Source organism: Bos javanicus, chromosome 3, assembly GCF_032452875.1.
Source record: "Bos javanicus breed banteng chromosome 3, ARS-OSU_banteng_1.0, whole genome shotgun sequence".
NCBI lineage: Eukaryota > Metazoa > Chordata > Mammalia > Artiodactyla > Bovidae > Bos > Bos javanicus.
Window position 1 is genome coordinate 27,863,079 of NC_083870.1, and position 22,557 is coordinate 27,885,635.

Sequence of the window (22,557 nt, forward strand, 5' to 3'; positions counted from 1 at the left end):
AGTCACACCATCAGTGATTAATATTGGACCTCCTTAGAAGGAGAGAATCTGGGCTCATGTGATGCTTCCCCCTCCTTGAGAGGTTTCCAGGAGAGTTACAAGGGTTTCTAAGGCCAGATCAGAAAGTGCCTTTCTAAGGAATCTCAAGTCAAGGTCCAGGATTTACCCTCAGAAAGGGAGGAAAAGCATCTATTTGGTTGCCATGTCATACTGCCCTTTTCTCCAAAAGAGATGACAAATTTGAGCACCCTGGAGGTATATGAATATGGGACACTAAGATGTTAGCGTATTTAACAGGAAAGTATAAGAAAGCTGCTCAGAGCAAACTGATGAGTGTTCTGTAATGTGGAACTAAGTTCTGGGCTTCCTTGGTGGATCAGAGGTAAAGAATTCGCCTCACAACGCAGGAGAGTTGGGTTTGATCCCTGGGTTGGGAAGATCCCTGGATGAGGAAATGGCAGCCCACTCCAGTATTCTTGTCTGAAAAATCCCAGGCTACAGTCCATGGGGTCACAAAAAGTCAGACACAACTGAGTACACACGCACGTACTCAAGCGTTGTGAACACCCCAATAGAAATATTCATTCTTTAATTTATTTGTCAAATGTTCATGCACTGCTTACTTAGGAAGTACAGATGACATGGTCCCTGATAACTCAGGGGTTGGTCTTTTGTTGATGATAAGAACTCACTTCCTTTAGGTCTATGCTTAAGTGTCATCTTATGAAAGAACTCACGTCCATGACCACCTCTATAAATCACACACTCCAAGCACCCCCTTATCCCTTCAACCTTACTTTATTCTTCTCCATAGCACTTGGCAGACATAGTGCATAGTGTTCGAGATGGTTATAGCGTGCAGCACCCACAGAGGCAGATACTTTGCTCTCTTCATTGCTGCACCCCAGCACCTAGGCCAGTGTCTGACTCAGCGTGGTCTCTCAGCAGTGCTAGTTGAAGGAATGTTAAATGAACAGAAGAGGAAGGACTAGGGAAATCACACTTACTACTGGTACAAACTTACTGTAAAACATGTCCAGTATGGGTGCTTTACATATGTCATTCTGTTAAATTCTTACAACATATTCTCACACTATGTACAAAGAAATGATTCCCTAGAGTTGAGTAGAAATTGCCCAAAGTCACAAAGCTAGAAAATGGCACAGCATGAAGCAGAATTTGAATTCACATCTATTTGTCTCCAAACATCATGTTCCTTTCACTACACCGAGAAATAGCATAAAGAGGTTGCTCCTTGTTTGTAAGCAGTGCCAACTTGCAAAAAGACAAGCGTCTCTAATTTGAATTTGGGATTTTCACTCACATTTGAGCAGTGTTTAATTTCATAGCTGGACTATGTGTTGAACTGAAGTGTGTGTAAAGGGACTAATGCTTAACACCTACTTGGTATTTAATAAATGTTGGGTAGGTGGGTGGAGGGGTGGATGGAGAGAAAAGAAAAAGGCAAGGAATTATGGATACATTGCACATATTGGAAATATATTTCTCTTTGATATCTTTTAAAAATTAAATCAATTTTTAAAAAGAGATTCAGTAGGAAGATGAAAAATTAAACTGAATCTGTCAGATTCAGGGAACTGCTTGTCATCCTCACTTAATCCTGATGAAATGTGAGTAAAACAGATTTTTTTTTTAAACCATGGGACTCTCAGTCCAAAACACATACATGGCACGGGCATAAACCTCAGGGCTCTCTAAGGCTGTCATTGCCTTCAAACCTATTTAGCACTGGCAAATGTCCCAGTGGTTGCATTTCTAAACCTCAAGAGAGGAAGGCAAAATGAAATTTCTGGAGGCAAGTAAATCCACAGATGGGTTGATGTGGGAACACTGGGCAGAGAATAGCAACATGCACAGGATTCAGGTATTTCTTCCAACTGTTCACTGCCCAAAGACGGCGTTCTCCACACTTGCACCTGCTGCACTCTGAAAACTCAGATGAGGTCAGGCTTATTTTGGTTTGGCTTTGAGAGTAAGTCCTGATGTAGAGCCAGAGCTCTCAGAAGATGGATGCCCAGGCTCACTCTTGAACTGCGCTTCTCCAAAGAGATGTGTGTTTGCTGAGCACTTCTCAGCGATAAAACTAGAGCCTGGGGTGAGATGTGAAAAGACAAGAAATGCTCAAAGTGTGGACTGAGTTGATTACAGTTCAATTCTTTCTTCCATACAGAATTAACAGGGAGATAGAGATTTCACAAAATGGCAAATACACTGTTGATTTAGAAGGTTTTAGACCATTGGAACCTTCTTCTCTCACTCTTCACACCCCCCAACAGCCCTCAATAATATTCAAGGCCAAACAGGATAGCTAGTCATTGGATTCTTGAGGTAGACCTCCTCACAAAGTTATACATTTCTAAATGGAGACATGCGAGACCAGGACTGCTGCTGCTGCTGCTGCTAAGTCGCTTTAGTCATGTCCAACTCTGTGCGACCCCATAGACGGCAGCCCACCAGGCTCCCCCATCCCTGGGATTCTCCAGGCAAGAACACTGGAGTGGGTTACCATTTCCTTCTTCAATGCATGAAAGTGAAAAGTGAAAGGGAAGTCGCTCAGTTGTGTCCGACTCTCAGCGACCCCGTGGACTACAGCCCACCAGGCTCCTCCATCCATGGGATTTTCCAGGCAAGAGTACTGGAGTGGGGTGCCATTGCCTTCTCCGACTATAAGGACTACTCTAGCATAAAGCAGTAAAACACAAACAAACAAAATCTGTTTCAGAATCACAACATTTTTCTTTAAAAGCAGCTGCCCTATTTTCTTGCAGTTGTAACTTCACTGCTTGGTGTGGAGTATTTTTGCATAATTATCAGCTCAGCCTTAGAATCTGAGATGATTTGTTCCAAAGAATCTGAAAAAGAATATGCGTGCGTGTGTGTTATATATTACACGTCATATACCTGTATAACTGAATCACTTTGCTGCATACCTGAAACTAACACAACCCTGTAAATCAACTCTACTTCAATTTTAAAAAAATAAAAATAGGATTTACTGCCAAAAAATAAAAGGTTTTATCAAAAAAGCCAGTCCCCACGAAGTCTGCACCTGTACAACGAAGCTTCTGAGGTTCCCTCTTCTGTGGGCTGGATGTGGTTCGATTCAGATAAGCCATTTCTCTTTGGACAGACACGCAGGAACATGGCCAGTGCACCGTCTTGCCGAGTAATGGGCTGGGCAGGCCACAGCCGCTCCTCAGTGCCCAGAGAGCCTGTTCCAGGAGCGTCCGCCTGCTGCCCGGTGCCCCATGCCAGCAGGCCTCTCCTCACCATCTGCCGTGCGCTGGGCAAGAAGACGGGCCAGCAGATACTCCTTCACCCTCCTCGACCATACACAGCCCTGGGCTCAGCACCCCAAGACTTCCTTAGTCTGGCCACACACACTGAGAGCATTTCCCAAACCCAAAATAAAAAGTAGATGCAACCATAAACTGCAGCCCACACCATGTCCTGGCAACATAAGAAGCACAGACTTAGGACAGAAACCCTGTGGGTCTGAGTCTTTGCAACCGTATGGTGGACTGAGTTCTTGAAGGCCAAGCCTCTCCCTTTGTAGAATAAAGACCACTGTCCCCTCATCCCAGGGTTCCTCTGAAGAGAAAGGAGGGGTGTGTGTAAAGTAAACAGCCCACGTCTGGCGCTCAGGAAAGGACTGTTCTAGAATTTATTATGTGAAAGCACCTTGAAAACGAACTCTCAGGTTAGCTGTCTGTGTTATTTGTTGTCATTAGTAGAGTTCATCAAAATAAACACTAGTCAGACATTTCGCAAAGTTTAGCCAAGCAGCAGCAGACTTCTCTTCTGCTTTTTAATGTTTGCTACTGGGGAGATGGGGAAAAGGCAATGGCACCCCACTCCAGTACTCTTGCCTGGAAAATCCCATGGATGGAGGAGCCTGGTAGGCTGCACTCCATGGGGTAGCTAAGAGTCGGGCACGACTGAGTGACTTCACTTTCACTTTTCACTTTCATGCATTGGAGAAGGAAATGGCAACCCACTCCAGTATTCTTGCCTGGAGAATCCCAGGGATGGGGGAGCCTGGTGGGCTGCCGTCTATGGGGTCGAACAGAGTCGGACACGACTGAAGTGACTTAGCAGCAGCAGCAGCAGCACTGGGGAGATGAGGCGTAGAGGCTTGTTTGCCATCATTTTACATTTAGAAGGTCTCTCCATTGACTGCAGCCCCCCGCCTTCCCTCCGCCTTTATTTCTCCCTTTTTCATTAGGTGCACCAACCTATGGAAGGTATAGTTAGAAAAGGGACAGTGTCTCCCCAGCTGCAGGAACATGATGGATACTCAGTGGGACTTGTCCAAAGGAGAGGGCTACCAGAGAGTGTGGGCATTTGAGCTGCCAGACTGCTTTTTCACAGGCTCTTGAGAACTCTGCTGAGAAAAATTGGAAAAGTGCATGGCCTGGTCCCTAGGTCAGTCAAATCCATTTCAAAAAAAAAATCCCACTGCAATAATATTTTTAGTATGAAAAAAACAGAAGCCTGGCTCAGGAATAGCCTCCCTTAATCAGCCATTTTGGACATCACAAATGCTACACAGGGAGATTGTGCTTGTATGTTAGAGACCGTTGTAGAGCAGTGGTTCTCAGTGTGTGAACTTGGGACCAGCAGCATGGGTGTCTCCTGGACCCTGTCAGACATGTAAATTCATGGGGCCCCTCCCAGGCCTCCTGAGTTGGGAATTCCGGGGTGGACCCAGCAATCTGTGTTCTTACAAGGCTTCCCTCCAGGTAATACTGATGCAGGCTCAGGTTCAAGAACCACTAGCTTAGTGTAATGGGGTTGCCCTGCAGTGAATTTCTAGGGAACAAACCATAAGCGCTTGAATACATAGTACTCCTGCAAGAATTAGATCTCATCTTTTCAGGGTAGAAAATTGAGATCAGAGAAGTGTGACCTGCCCAGAGTCTCACAGCTGATAAGCAGTGGCGCCAGGATTGGGGCCCAGGTCCCTCTGAGGCCCATGTGAAGGGAGCAGAATGTAATCGATGCAAGTTTGGGCCCTGGAGCCAGAGAGTCATGGCTGGAATCCCAGATCACTTGAGCGCTGTGTGGCTCTGGGCAAGTTGGTTAGCTTCTCTGTGCCTCTGTTTCATCATCTTGAACTTATACTTCATGTGAGTTTTGTGAAGATTCAATGAAATCACTCATGTGAGGTGTTGGAGCAGTATCTGGTGTACAGTGAACACTCGATAGATGTTATTTTTATTGTTAAATACTGCTTCTCAATGTGGCGGAGTGGAATGAACACACAGCAGTGACCTTTGGGTTTTTTCCTTGGCTCTGACCAAGGTGATAGTTCAAAAGTGCCAATAAAAATAATCAACATTGCCGCCCTCCCCCGCCCCCCGCCACTTTCCCTCAAGGCTCTTTTAGAAGCCACCAGGTCCAGCCCCAAAAGGCCCCAGTGTTCAGCTCATAAAATAGTGGTCCCCCTCTCTCACCTGCCTCCTGCTTGGACACATTACGTGCCAAGCCCCCAGCTATACATAGCCCAGGCCTCATCCGAGGGTGGTGGAAGGTGACAGGAGCTTACTGGAGATAAACGTCAGCTCTCCGGTTTCAGGGGAGGACGCGCACAGTAGTGGAGTTGCTTGACATGTGGCCAGATGGTATCAGGGATGGTGGTTGAGAAGAGCCACTTGGCTCTTGGCTTCCATGGAGAGAGCAGGGTTGCCGCCAGGGTATTTTTAATGGCTGGCCTGAGGGACACTCACTTGGAGCGAAGATCTGTGACATATCCCCCCATACTTCTCAGACCTTGATTCTTTTTCAGATTCTTGACCATGCAGAAAGTGAGCCCCTTCAGCTCCCTTCAGTAGGTAAGCAGCCCCTTGTCCCTGCTACCCCACCTTCTTCTGACAATGAAGCAAATTCGTCTTTCTCCTCCAGGAGGACAATTCTTGAGAAACAGAACTTTCTCCCCGTTGGTCCCTGGATCAGGGCTGAGATGTCCTACAAAGGGACTGGACTTGGAGGGACACACATAGACAGGGCACCTCACGTGCCAGTCCTCTGAGGCCAAAGGGAGCGTGACCCTGGGGGCTGCTGTGTTAGTTTCCCTTCCTTTCATAGCAAACTTCTTGAGCAAGTGATCTACACCTGCTCTACTGCGACCCTGCCACCCACTCATTGGCCTCGCTCTCAGTGCTTTGGCTTCCAGCCCAGCTCCTTTCTAAAGGTCATCCTGAAAGGAGAGACCTCAATAGTGGTCCCATCTCTGGGGACTCTCTGCAACACTTGATCTGACCACCTGCTTGTTCTAGAGCTTCTGTGACTATGGAATCCTGGCACTGCGTCCCTTGTCCTCCTGCTTCTCCCACACACCTCTCTGCCTCTAGGCAGCCTCCTTTTCTCACCTGCTACAAGGCGGCCAGTCCTCGACCCTGTGGTTTTCTCGTACACTCTCCTTATACCGTCACCACTCACTTGCAGAGGTCCTTCAAAACCTCTCCCCCACACTCCAGGTTGGCGCCTCCGACTGCTGCCTGGATTTCCACGGCCATGAACTCATTGCATCTAAATCCAAGCTGAGAAGCTCGTTCGTGGTTCTGGTGTGCCCTCCTGACGTCTCTGTTTGTCTTCCACTCTGTTCCCTGGCTGGAGACCTTGGAATCGTCTTGCCTCCTCCACTCCTTGGTTTCCCCTACTTTCCCCAATTCTCCAAAACCATACAATGGTTACCAGTCTGACTGATTCTCAGCTTCTAACTTCATTTCACAGGCTGCTTCATCTGCTGCCTTCGCTGGAGACCTGACATCTCCCACTGAGACTCTAGCAGCGGCCTCCCGACTGGTCGCCTTCCCTTCCACTTTCCTATCTATCTGGTCTATGCCCTCAGATCAACCCTCCCCAAACTCAAATTAACCATACTGTTCTTCTACTCAAGCATCTTCCACATCAGAACTGCCGGTCCTAATGTTCAAAGTCCTTCGCACTCTTTCTCTAGCATGCCTTAAGCACACTACTCCTTCCAGCTCCCCTGAGAAGCCCTCTACCTGAGAACAGAAGCCTCTTCCCTTTCACTCACCCTGTGCATTTGCCCCTCCAAGCCTTCAAAAACATTTGTGCCAGTTTTTTCTTCCTCAGATGTCGGTGCAGCTCTCCTCTGCCAATTCAGACACACCTCCCCTCTCAAGGTCTAGCTGGCCTCCCTTCTTTCTTCCATTTATTTATTTAATAAACTAATGTTTCATTCTGTTTTGTTTTTAACTCTCCTCTTCTCAGGTTCTATACTGGGTGCTGGAGATAGTACATAGAGAAAAACAGGCAGGGACATGGAGCTCACAGGCTCACATGCAGATAGTTGACAGACAAACGATCATACAGTGAATGTGTACTTATTGATACAAACTGGGAAAGGACTGTGAAGGCAAAGCACTACGGACAAAGGCAGAAAGAGCACCCAGTTCAGACCCAGTTCAGAAAGAGCACCAGGGAGTCAGGAAATGCCCTTTGAGCTACTGACATTAATGTGTAGACTTCGAGGAGAAATAGGAGTGGAGGGAAGGATCTTCTAGAAAGAGGAGAGAGCATGCATAGTAGAGGAGCATGTTGAGTGTCTTTGTGTGAATAGATCAAGGTGTGCCCACAGGCAGCTGCAGTCCGTGCCTTGCCCTAGGACTTGGGAGCACAGCTGAACGAGGTGATCCTGGGCAAAGACTTCCTGATCCAGGAGAGAACTCGCTGTTTTGAGGAACTGAAAATGATGGGTCAGTAAGAGGCAGAGTGGCCCCAAACGAGGCTGGAGAGGCAGCTGGGCCAAACTGTGAGGGCCTTTGTGGTCATGTCAGGGATTTGAGATTTCATCCTGAGTATGTGGAAACTACATCCACACTCCTTCGCATCACTTTCAGAGCTCTGTATGATTGACTCCCTGCCCACGAACGCTCTTGCTCTGGCTCCAGAGCCCTTATTTTCTGTCTTAGTTCTTCAACATCTATCAGCTAATTTTTTTTTGTTTTAATTTTTATTTTTTAAACTTATGAAAGTACAATAACATATTTACGGGAGACTTGGAAAATACAGAACAAGGTTACATGTAGCTCTGCTATATATTACAGTTATTCCTATCAGCTAATTTTTCATTAGCTTCCTCTCTAGTGACATCACAAACTCCTTGACTATGGAATGTGTCTTGCACTTTTGTTTCACAGGGCACCTTGATCATAGTAGGTCCTCAATTAATAATTATTGTCTTCTTGCCATCACCATACATTAGGCGTTGGTATTTCTTAATTGGCACAGTTGACCCTTTCAAGCTGTCATCATGGTAAGAAGAAAATATAACATTTATTAAGCACTTACTGATGCCAAAAACTGTGTCAAGGCGTTCACAGGCATCATCTCATTTACTCTTCTTCAGAAGAGCCTTATGAAACAGATATTGGTACTCCCCATACTTTACAGCTGAGTCATAGCAAGGACCAAGTCAGGAATCTAGGTCTCTGATGCCAAGCTGTATACTCTTAACCACTCGGATATATTATCTCTGGGTCATTTATTCATTTAAAGATGAGATCTACTTCAACCACATCATTACAGAGGTAACAATAGTATAATAAATACCTATATGATGCAAAATTTTAAAAACACATACTATAAATATCTACAATTTTGCTGTTGACATGCATATTATTTAATATGATTTTTTTATATAAAGTTGTTTCTATACTCAAAAGAATCAGCAATGGTCAAACAAATCAATGTTTCTGGAACTGCACTCATGCCCAGAGGCTACACATACCAACTGATAAGAGACAACTTCATTCTCTAGGATGGACAGGTGGCAAGACCATCTGAGAAGTAACCTACCAACCAATCAACAAAACAGACAGAGCCAGAAGTCAACATGAGAAAACTAGAGTCTAATCTGAAAACAGCGTTCTGGTCTTCTGGAAATTTGGGAGACACACTGACTCTATCTTTTCTCCTCCTGGTGGTTGTAACTTTTAATCACTGTGAAGTGAAGTGACGTGAAAGTCGCTCAGTCCTGTCCAACTCTTTGTGACCCCATGGACTATACAGTCCATGGAATTCTCCAGGCCAGAATACTGGAGTGGGTAGCGTCTCCCTTCTCCAGGGGATCTTCCTAACCCAGGGATCAAACCCAGGTCTCCCTCATCACAGGCAGATTCTTTACCAGCTGAGCTATGAGGGAAGCATCCCTGTAATTGGTAACAGGGTGTAATTTACTCTTCTTCTTTTGGCTCAAAAGTCTCTTAAACTTATGAAGTGCTTGGGCCAGTCCATTCATCCAAAGTATGCTGAGTGTCTCTAGGGAATTCTATGAGATACAAAAGAAGCACAGAATCAGCATTTTTTTCCTTAGGGAGGAAAGATGCACAATATAGAACTCTAATGACTGCAAAATAAGTGCCAGAGTGCTGTGTCCCTATAACGGGCTATTGGAATTCACAGAAAAGAGACTGGAGTCAAAGATGAGTCTGGAGCTGGCCTTTGCAGCCAAGGCCAGGCTGGCAGCAACCTGAGAGAGCTCAGTGAGACTGGGCTACGGAAGAATGGAGAATGGAAAACATGAGCTGGAGATATAAGAGCAGAGCAATGGTGGAGATTAAGCTGAGTAGGAGAGGCAGACAATGTCTGGCCTGCCCCATCAGCTCAGCAGGGGCTCTTGATCCTGGGGAGAATGGCCATGTCAGGAGTCAGCCCAGAAGGCCCCAGTCTTTCACTGCGCCCTTTCTCCCCCAGCCCAGTCTCATGGCTCTCTCTTGGGTGGCTGCCAGCCTTGGCCACCCCTGGCTCAGGCCCAAGAAGGGTGCTTGCTAGGGCTGATGGAGGTGATGACAGAGCTCAAGTGCGCAGGCTTTGGGCCTAATCAGGGTAGGAGGCGAGAGTGACAGGACCCCTCACGGATTGTGCAGAGGGTGCCAAGGAGGAGGTGGACAGGTCTTAGCTAGCACGGTTCCTGACCCATCTGTGGCTGCCAGCGTCTGTCTCTTCATCTGTGCCTAGAACAGTAACTGGCTGTGGCTTAAACAGAAAACCATAAAAAAACAGAACTGACTTTGTCTGCGATAGCACCTTCCACTCACGTATCTTCAATTGTCATATATCAATATCAATAAGGTAATAAGAATGTCATGCTTTACAAGCCTAGGCAAGGCACCCTTGGCATCTACTTAAAAACCAATAAAATGTGGTGGTGTATGCCTAGGAGAGGTCGGAATTAAATTCTCTGTAATTCTCAGAGTTAATCTTGAAAACTCTTACTATTAATACTATTTCTCTCCTACACTTAAGATGAAGCAACCAACAGGGCTGAGCATGGCCTGTGGGTCACAGTTGGAAAACACCACACCACATCACTTTTGGATGAACTGACAACCATTTATAGCAGTGTTTTTGAGAATGTGGTACAGGATCTGCTGCGTCAGAATCATGGGGTGTGGTGGTGTGGTTTATGAAAATATTTTCTCCTGAGCTCCACCCCAGCTCTATTCTCTACTTTGTGGAGTGAAGGCCAGGAAGCCCCATTTTACCCAGTGTTCCAGGTTTAAGAACCACTGTTAGAGGCTCACACTTTAGAAATAGGGAAACTGTCTAATATCACAAAGCCATCAGGTCTCATCATCATTAATTTTTAATTTTAGAAAGGGAGCATTTCAGTTAACGTATTGATAGCACTAAACAGGACAAAGTAGCTTGCACTGAACACCAGAAAACTAAAAAATGATCTTGTCTAATAAACTGAATGCAATAGATTAAAGCCAAGTGACTCTGCAGAAAGGCCTCTTTAAGCATTACAGGGACGCTCAAGATGAGTCATAATATAAACACTGATGATATCTTTCTTCCTAAGCCTTCCCTAGTCTCAGCCAAAATTCAAGAAAGAAGAGAAAACTGTCTGTGGGGTGGAGGAGGCATTTGTTACCTGCCCCTCCACCTCCAGTCACCAGAGGGACTCCGCAGAGCAGCTTTCTGTGCTTCTGCCCAATATCCTTGGCCTTAGATGAAAGGAGTGATTAGGAGCTAGAGAGAAAGAAAGAGAACAGAGAGCATAGGAGGTCAAAAAGGGAAGAATGAACAGGCAAATAGAGAAGTTACAGCAGGAGATAGCCTTTTGAACAAATGGTGCTGGAACAGCTGGACACCATTGGTTAAAAATACACACACACACACACACACACACACAAAACCCTCAAAACAGATCATGGACTTACATGTAAAATTAAAATTCCAAAACTAGGGAGATCCCTGGCAGTCTAGTGGTTAGGACTCAGTGCTTTTACTGCCATGGTCCAGGTTCAATCCCTGGCTAAGGAACTAAGATCCCTCAAGCCACAGGAAACAACAACAAAAGAAAATAATAAAACTGTTAGGGAAAAAATGGAAAAAAATTTCAGGATACAGGATTAGGCAAACAGTCCTTAGACTTAACACCAAAAGTGCAATCCATAAATGGGAAAACTGATAAATATGACTTCATTAAAATCAAGAACTTTTATTGTGAGAAAGACCCTATTAGGAGGATGAAAAGATAAGCTTCAGGGTGGAAGAAAACATTTGCACACCACGCATCCAACAAAAGTGAGTGAAGTCACTCAGTTGTGTCCGACTCTTTGTGACCTCATGGACTATAGCCTGCCAGGCTCCTTCGTCCATGGAATTTTCCAGGCAAGGACACTGAAGTCGGTTGTCATTTCCTTCTCCAGAGGACTAATATTTAAAGAGCTCTCAAAACTCAGCTATCAAAAATAATCTATTTGGAAAATAGACAAAAGACATGAACAGGTATTTCATAGAAGAGAGCATACTGATGGCAAGTACATGAAAACGTATTCATCATCATTAGCCATTAGGGAAATGCATTAAAACCATAATGAGACTTCACTACACATATAAAATTAAAAAGTGACAACACCAAGTGTTGGCAAAGATGCAGAAGAACTGGATTCCTCATCCCTACATTGCTATTGGGAGAAGGCAATGGCAACCCACTCCAATACTCTTGCCTGGAAAATCCCATGGATGGAGGAGCATGGTAGGCTGCAGTCCATGGGGTCACTAAGAGTCAGACACGACTTTACTTTCACTTTCATGCATTGGAGAAGGAAATGGCAAGCCACTCCAGTGTTCTTGCCTGGAGAATCCCAGGGACAGGGGAGCCTGGTGGGCTGCTGTCTATGGGGTCATACAGAGTCGGGCACAACTGAATCGACTTAGCAGCAGCCCGAATATAAAGTGGTATAGCCACTCAAACAGCAGTTTCTTTAAAAATTAAACATGCAATTATGATGCTACCCAGCAATTGCATTCCTGAGTATTTTTTCCTAAAGACATTAAGACTAACCTTCACACAAAAACCTGTATATGAATGTTTCCAGCAGCTTTACTCATAATAGCCCAAAACTTGAAACAGCCCAGATGTTCTCCAGTGGATGAATAATTGAAGAAACTGTGGTACCTCCATAATATGGAAATACTGCTCAGTTATACAAAAGAATGATCTATTAATACACCCAAGAATCTGGATGAATCTCCAGAGAAATATGAGTAAATAAAAACAACCTCAAAGGTTGCATATGATATGATTCAACTTATATAACATTCTTGAAATGAAAAGATTACAGAAAATGGGAACATGTTGTTGTTCAGTCACTAAGTCATGTCTGACTCTTTGTGACCCTATGGACTGTAGCACACCAGGCTTCCCCATCCTTCACTATCTCCCAGAGTTTGCTCAAATTCATGTCCATTGACTTGGTGATGCCATCAGCGGTTGCCGAGGTTAGGGAGGGGATGATGGTGGAAGCAAGTGGATGTGACTATAAGAAGACAACATGAAGGATCCTCATTTGTCTGGAAATCTTCTGTATCTTTACTATATAAATACCAATATCCAGTTTTGATACCGTATTCTAGTTTTGCAAGATGTTACTTTGGCGGCAACCTGGGTAAAATGTATGAGTGATCTCTCCGTACTATTTCTTACAACTGCATGTTAATCTGCAATTATCTTTTTTAAAATTTTAAATAAAGAAATGTAATATTAATATTTCATGATCTTTCTGGGAGCTTCCCCACTCTATTCTAAGCCTCCATTCAGCCATATGGCAGGAATTAGATCTCAGTCAATTGAGGGTCTCTCTAATTCCTTATCTCTGGACGAGGAAATGGCAACCCACCCCAGTATTCTTGCCTGGAGAATCCTATGGACAGAGGAGCCTGGTAGGCTATAGTTAGTCCACAGAGTTGCAAAGAGTCAGATACGACTGAGCGACTGAACACTACTTTCTCATATCTAAGTTTCAGGGAGCTTAACATGATGCCAGTCTTGTGCTTGGTGTCAGCAGGTAGGCTGGTGTCCACCCAGTCCAGCCATGGGTCCACGTGACACTGTTGCACCCTCTTCACCTTTGAGGCTCTGAGTCCACCCAGGTACTCTGGTCGTGCTTCCTCTCAGCTGGAAGCAGGAGAACTTCAGAGGTCATCTCAGGTCATTTTACCAGATACCCTCAATGGACATTCCTACTCCTCAAGTCCATGGGGTAAAGGGATTTGAAGACTGTCTTGGGTACTGGGGACACTGGTCTCCTTTATTCTAAGGTCCCTCAGCCTATCTGGCATCTCTCGTGACCCCGCCAAACCCCAGTGGCTGGGGATGGGCTTCAGGCCCCTTAGTAGGAATCTGTTGGTACCCAGTTCTCTTTGTCTCCTTTCTGATTCTGCATTCTCCCAACTCAAATTTTATCTACCCCGAGGGCAGAGAAGGGTGTGCAACAATGGGTGTGGTCTTCCAAAGCTGAGCTCTGGCTCTTGCATTCGTCTCTCCTTGGTTCTGGGAATTCTGCTGAATCATCCTTCTCCTAAGGGTATAAACACAGAATCTCTACATTGCTTCTTGAACTGGTCACAGAGTAACAGGAAGTATGGAAAGAAATCTTGTCAACATATCAAACTAGTGTCCCATGGTATTTTCTAGTCTTGCTGCCCTTGACTCACTTACTCTCCTACTTGTCTTTCCCTTCAGCTTGTGGCCCAGGTCCTGGAACACAAAGATATAGGCTTTGTGATGGTGGATGCCAAGAAAGAAGCCAAGCTTGCCAAGAAATTGGGTAAATGTGATTTTTTATATATATATATATCACGAAGAAACAAATGTGTCTTGCAAAAAATAAAAAAGGTACAGTCATTTTTTTTCTTGCATGATAACTAGACTTGTTTTTAAATAAATATAAAATGATCCTGTACAGCTTAGTCTTAGCTTAGGGAAGAGTTTCACAAAAAGTAAATACAATTTACTGAATTCAATGATTTCACATTAGACATTTAATATATCTTTGGATCAGTACAAGAAAGAGGGTCTCTTCATGGGAAAATGGACACTAATGGTTCAAACCTTTATTTCCAGCTCTTAGAAAAGGTTAAAAGGTTAGCTTCTTGGCAGGGGATGGGGGGACATAAATTAGGAATTTGTGAGTAACATGTATACACTACATAAAATAAACAACAAGGACCTACTTATAGCATAGGAAACTATACTCAATGTTTTGTAATAACCTATATGGGAAGAGAATCTGAAAAATACATGTATGTATAACTGAATCACTTTGCTGCACATCTGAAACTAACACAACCCTGTACACCAACTATACATTAATTTTTAAAAAGGGGAGGGGGGCTAACCTCACTGACACTGTGATCTCTTTGAGGGAGATCAAATCCCCTCTTCCATCACCTATTCTTTCCTGACCTCTTAGCTGAAGCAGCCTACAAAGGATATCATTAATAGTAGTGACTCTAGGGCCCCAGTTGTTTCTATATTGAAGGCCAAACCCCAGCTGGGCACTGTCACCAAGGATGAGAGGGAGGAGTTAGAGGAGGTATGGTTACATGACTGTACAGTGCAAGTTGTAATCTCCTGTGTCAATACATCACGGTCAAGTGCGAGTGCGCTTCAAGATTCTTACACTGCTAATCCCAAGGAGAGAGAATATAGGTTACTCCTTGGTTTGCAAAAACCCCTGGACCTGTACTGACCATTTCACTTTTTCTGCATCACCAGTGAAGGATGGCAAGTAAAAGAGAGCAGGAGGTTATAAAACAGGACCTTTAAAGAAAGGTTAATTGGATTGGGAGTAGTAATCACAAAATACAGAAAAAGATTAGCGGTGGTTCAGTAAACACCTTCAGATATATATGAAAGTTCATTATCTTAGAGAATTGCAAACAACTGCTTCCTATTTTATTTTCAAGACCAGTTTTTTTTTTCAAAAAGATTTAAATTGTAGGAGACAACATTTAGGTTAGATACAAGGCAGACTCATGACTATAAGTGATAATGCATTATTAAGAATGCCTGGAGTATCTCCTTCCCTGGAGACAAGTTAAGAACTTTTTCCCCTTGTGCAAAGCATATTCATCTCTTTCCCTTGTCAAAAGCGAGTTGATGAATTCAGTCCAATACCTCTTGATTTCCTAGTCTTCTCTCTTCCCACTCTTTTAATGAGAATTTGGGAGAATTTCTAGTAAATATAGCTAGAGGAAAACACTAGTGTTCTAGCAAGCTAGAAATTTAGGGAGCACAAGCTCAGCAAGCATTCATAAGAATGGACTGATGGACGTTCTCCCAGTGATGTGATGGGGCTTTAAGTGTCTAAATGAACTTTTAAACGACATGGGGCAGGTTCTTTCTGGTTATTCAATCCCCGAAGTTTACAGGACAGTTGTATCTTGTAAACCTGCTCCTTGAACTCCATCCCCATTTCCATTTGCCAGACTTTGGTCTCTGAACTAATGCAACAATCTCTCACTGGTTTCAGGCTCAGAGAGAAGTCCAACAGCAGGACACTGCTGAGGTTCATCACGCACCCTCTGTGATCAGTCCCTGCCTGCCTCGGGATACCTGGCACATGGCTCCTTTAGATTTACAAGCGGGGCTCCACAGCAGGCTAGGGCTTCTTCAGAAGTGCCCTGGGACATGGTGGGCAGTGGGCCAGCCTCCCTTCCCCTAGAGATTCTGCAGAAGAGTTCATCTGGAGAGAGCATCCTCCAGCTAATTGAGAGTTTGAAAACAATTAATCTAAGGAATTAAGGATGCCATGCAGTTGGAGCAAGTGCCAGCTTCAGCTATTTAGCATTCCTGGGGGGAAATGCAGTTCTTCAGCGAGCATTTGTGAAAGTACACAACAGAGAGCGAGGCAGGCAGGAAAGAAGATGCAGAACCTGCTCTTGCAGCGTTATCAGCAGACTGGGGACAGATGTGCAGAATTCAGCTACAATAGAAAAGCAAGGTGTTCGCTCTGACTGCAAACTTTTATGGGATACCAAGGGGTCCAGACTCCAAGCAAGGTGCTGGAGTCCCAAGAGGACCACAGCCCTTCCCTTCTAGAGGGATCGCTGTTAGAGTGAGTACCTGTACACGGAGCTGAGAGCAGATCCATAATGGCAAGGGAGACTGGAGAAGCTCTCTCTTGAAAAATGGGTCATAAGCTAAGACCCACAGGAGGTGACCAAGATGAGTGGTAGTGGTGTCGGTGTAGTGGGAGGTCACTCCAGGCTCAAGGAGAACAACTGCACAGAGAATCATGCACTATGGCCTTTCCTTTCTGCCCCCTTTCACCTCAGCTTTTGGGCAAAAAGCCAAGGGAGTTGCACAGGGATGAAAAGCGAAGTTCTCAAGGGAGCACAGGTCCACCCAAGGGAGAATGTAGAGGACAGGGCTGGCACTAGGCTGTGGAAGGGCTTCATGCCAGGCTACTGAGCCAGATGGGCAGTGGGTGTGAACACTTTCTGATAAGAAGGATGGAGTCAGCAGTGGGTTTTGGAAAATGAAAGCAGTGGCAGAGTGGTGATGAGGTTTTTCTTTGAAGCTAAAGTCCAGGTGGAATTATGGGTTCCTGACTATTTCATTTTGAGCTCCCACTTTGGGAACCCTTCTGAGGTGTGGTTGCAAGGGAACCAATCTTAGGGTTAATGCTAGTTCCACTGAGCCTGACCCCATGTCACCCAGGAAACCTGAGCCAGACCCTGGCCGACAGGATGGCTCTTCTTTCATCAGGATGATTTTATTTTGGGAACTCTTTGTTTCTTTTAGGTTTTGATGAAGAAGGAAGCCTGTATATTCTTAAGGGTGATCGCACAATTGAGTTTGATGGCGAGTTTGCTGCTGACGTCTTGGTGGAGTTTCTCTTGGACGTAAGCTTCTGCACCCAGTGGCCCTGCGTGGCGCTGTTTGGGTTCAAATACAGGGGGACGTAAGACCCGAAAGTAACAACAGGAAAGGTAGATAACCTGACCTGGTCTAAGAAAGATTTCTCAAGCCTCACAAAAAAACTAAAGCATGCCTACATCATGACCATATTTATGTCTACTCAGCAGCTGGCCCATAAGTCACTCCAGAAACTGTTTTATTAGTGACCAGAGGGTCACAAATTAGGACTTTGTAGTAGTAGGATGTTAACTCTCTGAGCAAGTATACACAAACATCCCCAGAATCCCCTTGGCTTTGTTCTAGGGCTTCTGAAGGGAGGTGTAAGGAAGAGAGGAGGATGTTCAGTGGAAGATGGAGGAGGGAGAGGAGTAATAACCTGCTGAGTGACTCTCAGGATAAAGAGAGGCAGGGCTGAGGAGCCCTCCAATACCACATTCCCTCTCAGCCATGGACAGACAACACCCTGGGATCCACGTGCTCAGGCCAATAGAGGAATAGACACTGTACAGATATTTTTTCCATAGCTAAACTCACACTTTCATGAACAGCTGTGAAGTCAAGTTCTTTGGCACTCAGGTGCCTGTGCCGATAAAGACCATCCATACTGGTGATTCCTTATCTACCAGCTAGAACACCGTGGCCTACTGCCTTTTCCCAACTGCCTCCAAAATTCTATGAGAGGGGCAGAAGTAAAGTCGAAGGTTACCTCCTATAAACCAGTGCTCATAGACTCTCATCTCCCTGACCCACACTGGCAAGCCCTAAAGAAGGCTGAGGGAGGCAACAGAGCAACTGCCCACGTGGCCCTGCCCCGGCTCTGTCAGCTAGAAGGGGGCTTTTAGGTGCAAGTACCTTAATAATGAGCAGCATCACTAACAAACGGAAGACCAGGGGAGGCAGATTTTAGACTTGACCAAATCAGGGCTCCAGCTCCGTTTCTTTCTGTAAATCAGGTAATTGTGTTGGCTTTGTCCTCAAGCTGACTGTTCTCAAGTTCTCTGACAACTTAGAGGGATGGAATGGGATGGGAGGTGAGAGGGAGGTTCAAGACAGAGGGGACATATGCATACTTATGGCTGATTCGTGTTGTTGTACGGCAGAAAGCAACACAACGTGGTAACACAATTATCCTCCAATTAAAAATAAATTTTTAAAAAGGTCCAGCAGCAGGAGCTGATACACCACATTTCCTCATTCACATCCAATGAGACAGGGAAAAGAATCTGGCCTCCACTGCTCTCTTAAAAGGAAAGTAGAACTTTCCCCCGGCCTTCAAGCTGATGTACTCTGGAGATTCATTGGCCAGAACTGAGTCACGTGCCATTCCTGAATCAATAGCTGGCAAGAGAAATGAGGTTACTCCTAGACCAGGCGGCCTACTTCCATGCGTTAAGGTCAGTTCCTCTAAGAAAGGAAGAAATTTCACCTCACTGGAGAAAGCGAAATGGATCCTGAAGAACTCAGACTAAGTTCACAACTTCCCCCCAAAGCACTCTACACATGCGCCTGACTCTCCTACTGGGCAGGAACAGTTCTTTTATTTGAACTTTTGTGTTGTGTGTGTGGTATTCCAGCTCATTGAAGACCCAGTGGAGATCATCAATAGCAAACTGGAAGTCCAAGCCTTTGAGCGCATTGAGGACCACATCAAACTCATTGGCTTTTTCAAGAGTGAGGAATCAGAACGTAAGTTGTCTGTCCACCCCAGCCTGTCAGTCTAAAGGCTCCTTTCCCAACAAGGTGTGTTAGATTATCCAGAAAGAAGATGAGCCATCAGCACATAGAGGGAGAATCTTCCTTACACCCTGTGCAATGGGACAAATGAGCAGAAATTATGCAAAACAGGTGGGGGAGCTGAAAGATTATTGAAGTTGGGCCATGTTCTCTGACCTTGAAGGGGGGTCGTGAGTGTTAGATAGATGAGAGAAAAGCGCTTCCTCCACTTTCTCCACCTGCCCATCAACCTGCAGGATTCTCTCCCAACATGGGGTAGAAAGGGCTGTCTCCCTGACATTGGCAGCTCCTGTGGTCAGCAGCGGGAGAGCATCTCAGTCATTTGGAAAGCATTTGAGGAAAGTCTGGGTAGAGATCAGCTTGGCAGCTGCAGCACAATGTGGGAAATTGCTGGTCAACCCCCACTGACCACCAAGGCTGCCTGCAACGGCATGGCCACACCCTTGGGTATATTCCCTTTGAAAGCTTTGTGGCCAGGTTTTGGGTGGGCAGAGGAACATACTGGAGCATCACTACAACCTACAGAGAGGTGACTGGGGTAGCGAGTGGGAACCAGGAAGGGACAGGAAGAGAAGGAACCAGGAAGGCCAACTACTTGAGGACATTTTTTAAAGTGCTTTGGCAGCAAGGGTCCTATGCTGCTGCTGCTAAGTCACTGCAGTTGTGTCCAACTCTGCGACCCCATAGACGGCAGCCCACCAGGCTCCTCCATCCTTGTGATTCTGCAGGCAAGAGCACTGGAGTGGGTTGCCATTTCCTTCTGCAGTGCATGAAAGTGAAAAGTGAAAAGTGGAAGTGAAGTCGCTCAGTTGTGTCCGACTCTTTGTGACCCCATGGACTGCAACCTACCAGGCTCCTCCGTCCATGGGATTTTCCAGGCAAGAGTAGTGGAGTGGGGGTGCCATTGCCTTCCCCCAGGGTCCTATGAGTTAAGGCTTTTTCTTGTGTCTGAGCTGTGGAGAGAGGGACAGTGCTAGTAGGAGTGGGCATAAGTATGAAAGAGAATTGGGCAGCATTAGTACATGGGAGGGTGCAAATAAGGGCTGCTTATGACTAGTCCTGTAATCTCCAAAATGTTTTGAAATGTTTTGTGAAGCCATCTCTGTATTCCATCTGCCAACTGGCACCCTTAGTCATCTCATCAACAACCCACCTATTTTCTCTCTCTTATGACTCAACACTTTTCTAATTTGCTACATAAAAGGTGAATAGAGATTCACCTTCCTTAAGGGTGCTTTTCTGGAAAGGAGGCTAGCTAAGAACTTTCAACCCAGTTCTTTAGGTGACTTATTTCAATTTTCACATTCCTATATAGAGGCTGGCTACTCTGGGTTCTCCTCCCACCTCCTTCTACTTTCTCCTCTTCCTTTCGTTTCCCTTAATCCTTTTCTGCCTTCCCTGAGCCCCTCAATTGTTTCTATCCATTCCCATCCTGTTTCTCTTTCTTCCTCCATTAAGCTCAGGACAGCATAGATGGAGGGAGGATTGGGATGAAAAGGACATCTTCCAGAGTTTCCCTGATTACAACTGGTTACAACTCCATGCTTTCACAGCCAAGGGCCCGGGTTTGATCCCTGGCCAGGGAACTAAGATCCCACAGGCTGCACAATGTGGCCAAAAAGAGAGAGAGAGAGAGAAGCACATCTTCCACTGTCTACCTTCCCCAACCCTGAATGAATAACAATAATAGCTCCATTCAACTGATGTGTATCATACCCCAGGGCCTGTGCCAGGAGTTTTCTGCAGATGCCTAAGTTTCATTCTCGCAACTAGCCTGTAAGGTAGCTACCATTATTATCAGCATTTCAATGATGAGGATATAAAGGGACAGAAAGGCTGAGTGAACTCACCCAGTATCAAACAGCTAGCAATAATGGTAGAGCCAAGATTTACATCCCAGACAGCCCCAGACAGCTGACTTCAAGGATCATACACTGACCCACTGGGCCGTACTTTCAAGACTGCACAGCTGTGTCAGGTCAAGGCACACACGAAATGTGACCATGCTTGTATGGCACGTAGGGGTAAACTGGAAGAGATTTATTTGGGCTTACAAAAAAAAATGTTTTTTCACTTCCTTAATATAATAATTACAAAATAATAGGAAAGATATAAAATATTACATTGTATAAAACTTCCAAGTAAAATATTTATAGATTTTGAATGAAAATCTTGTGCTTGCTTCTAAGAATACACCTTTTGATATCAGGTTTTATGTTTGAAATAGCAATATACAGTTCCTGATCAAGGTTTTAAATGATCTTTTCAAATTCTGCATAGTCACCCTTCACCAGAGACTTTGCTGGCACATGTAGATGGTGGCAAATGACAGGACAACATTCATTTTTTTTCCTTTGATTGATGAAGCATCTTTTCTTGCCGTTGAACAGGATTTAGATAATCTAATCTCTAAATTGTCCTTCAAGGATGTGAACATTCTTTCCATCTAACAGATATTGTGCTTCTTTTCAATGACAAATGTAATGTTAATATTTCTTATGATCATCTGAAAAAATTTCAAACCCAGCCAAGCTTTTCCATACTACATATTTAAAAATAATAATGAAGCATTTGGTTTGGAATATGCAATTATCACTCTACTGGTCTTACAACTTTTTCTTAAGATTTAAATAATAAAGTTACTAGTGAGCCATTTTAACCTCCTTTCTAAGGTTAAATTTTTGCTTTTAAATTGATAAACTTTGTACACTGTATATTTCAGTGTCATTGCAATATTCAGTTAATTTTATTCAGGAGCTCAGCAAGGTCCAGCATGTTTTGAAGCCAATAATTTATCCTTTGAAGAGCTTTCAAATCAAACATAATTCACAATTTTTTTCAATTCATCTCTTAGCTCATAAACTTTTAGTAAAACTCCCCTTGCACACTGAGCCTGCTTGAGTATGATACAGCAGAGACAAGTCTTCTGAACCTATTTCTTTACCTGGAACGAAGGAGAGAAGCTTGGTGTTGCTAATGGTAAAGAATCTGTCTGCCAATGCAAGAGATGTGTGTTCAATCCCTGAGTCGGGAAGATCCCCTAGAGTAGGAACTCATTCCAAAAACACTCCAGTATTTTTGCCTGGAAAATTCCATAGGCAGAGGAGCCTAGAGGGCTACAGTTCATGGGCCTGCAAAGAGTCAGCCACAACTGAGCACACACACACACCCACACACACAAGAAGAAAAGGGGCGATGGAGGTTTGGATATTATTTGGGTCACTTTTTCAATTAATTAATTTATGTGGCTGCATCAGGTCTTAGATGTAGCATGCAGAATCTTCACTGCATCATGCGAGATCTTCCCTTGTGGTATACAGATTCTCCAGTTGCAGCATGTAGGCTCAGTAATTATGCCTCATGGACAGTTGCTCCGCAGCATGTGGGATCTGGGTTCCCTGACTAGGGGTCAAACTCACGTACCCTGTACTTCAAGGTGGATTCTTAACCACTGGATCACCAGGGAAGTCCCTGGGGTCACTTTTTAAAATAACAATCTTTTATGTGGAATTCATACCAACAGATAAAAGTTTTTTAACAAAGAATTTCTGTGAATAAATACTGCTTGAATCTCAAAATTTTCAGAAAGAACTTGACAACACAGTCTTTACACC

At 44.7% G+C, this 22,557-nt stretch overlaps 1 protein-coding gene across 1 annotated transcript in view; it reads left to right on the forward strand.

Moving 5' to 3' along the window:
- Positions 1-22,557, forward strand: part of CASQ2 (calsequestrin 2) — a 70,509-nt gene that overhangs the window by 11,724 nt on the left and 36,228 nt on the right. The window contains exons 2-4 of the mRNA XM_061410245.1: positions 14,027-14,111; positions 17,093-17,193; positions 18,784-18,895. Of these exons, the coding sequence (XP_061266229.1) occupies positions 14,027-14,111; positions 17,093-17,193; positions 18,784-18,895 (298 nt within the window). The remainder of the gene's footprint in view (positions 1-14,026; positions 14,112-17,092; positions 17,194-18,783; positions 18,896-22,557) is intronic.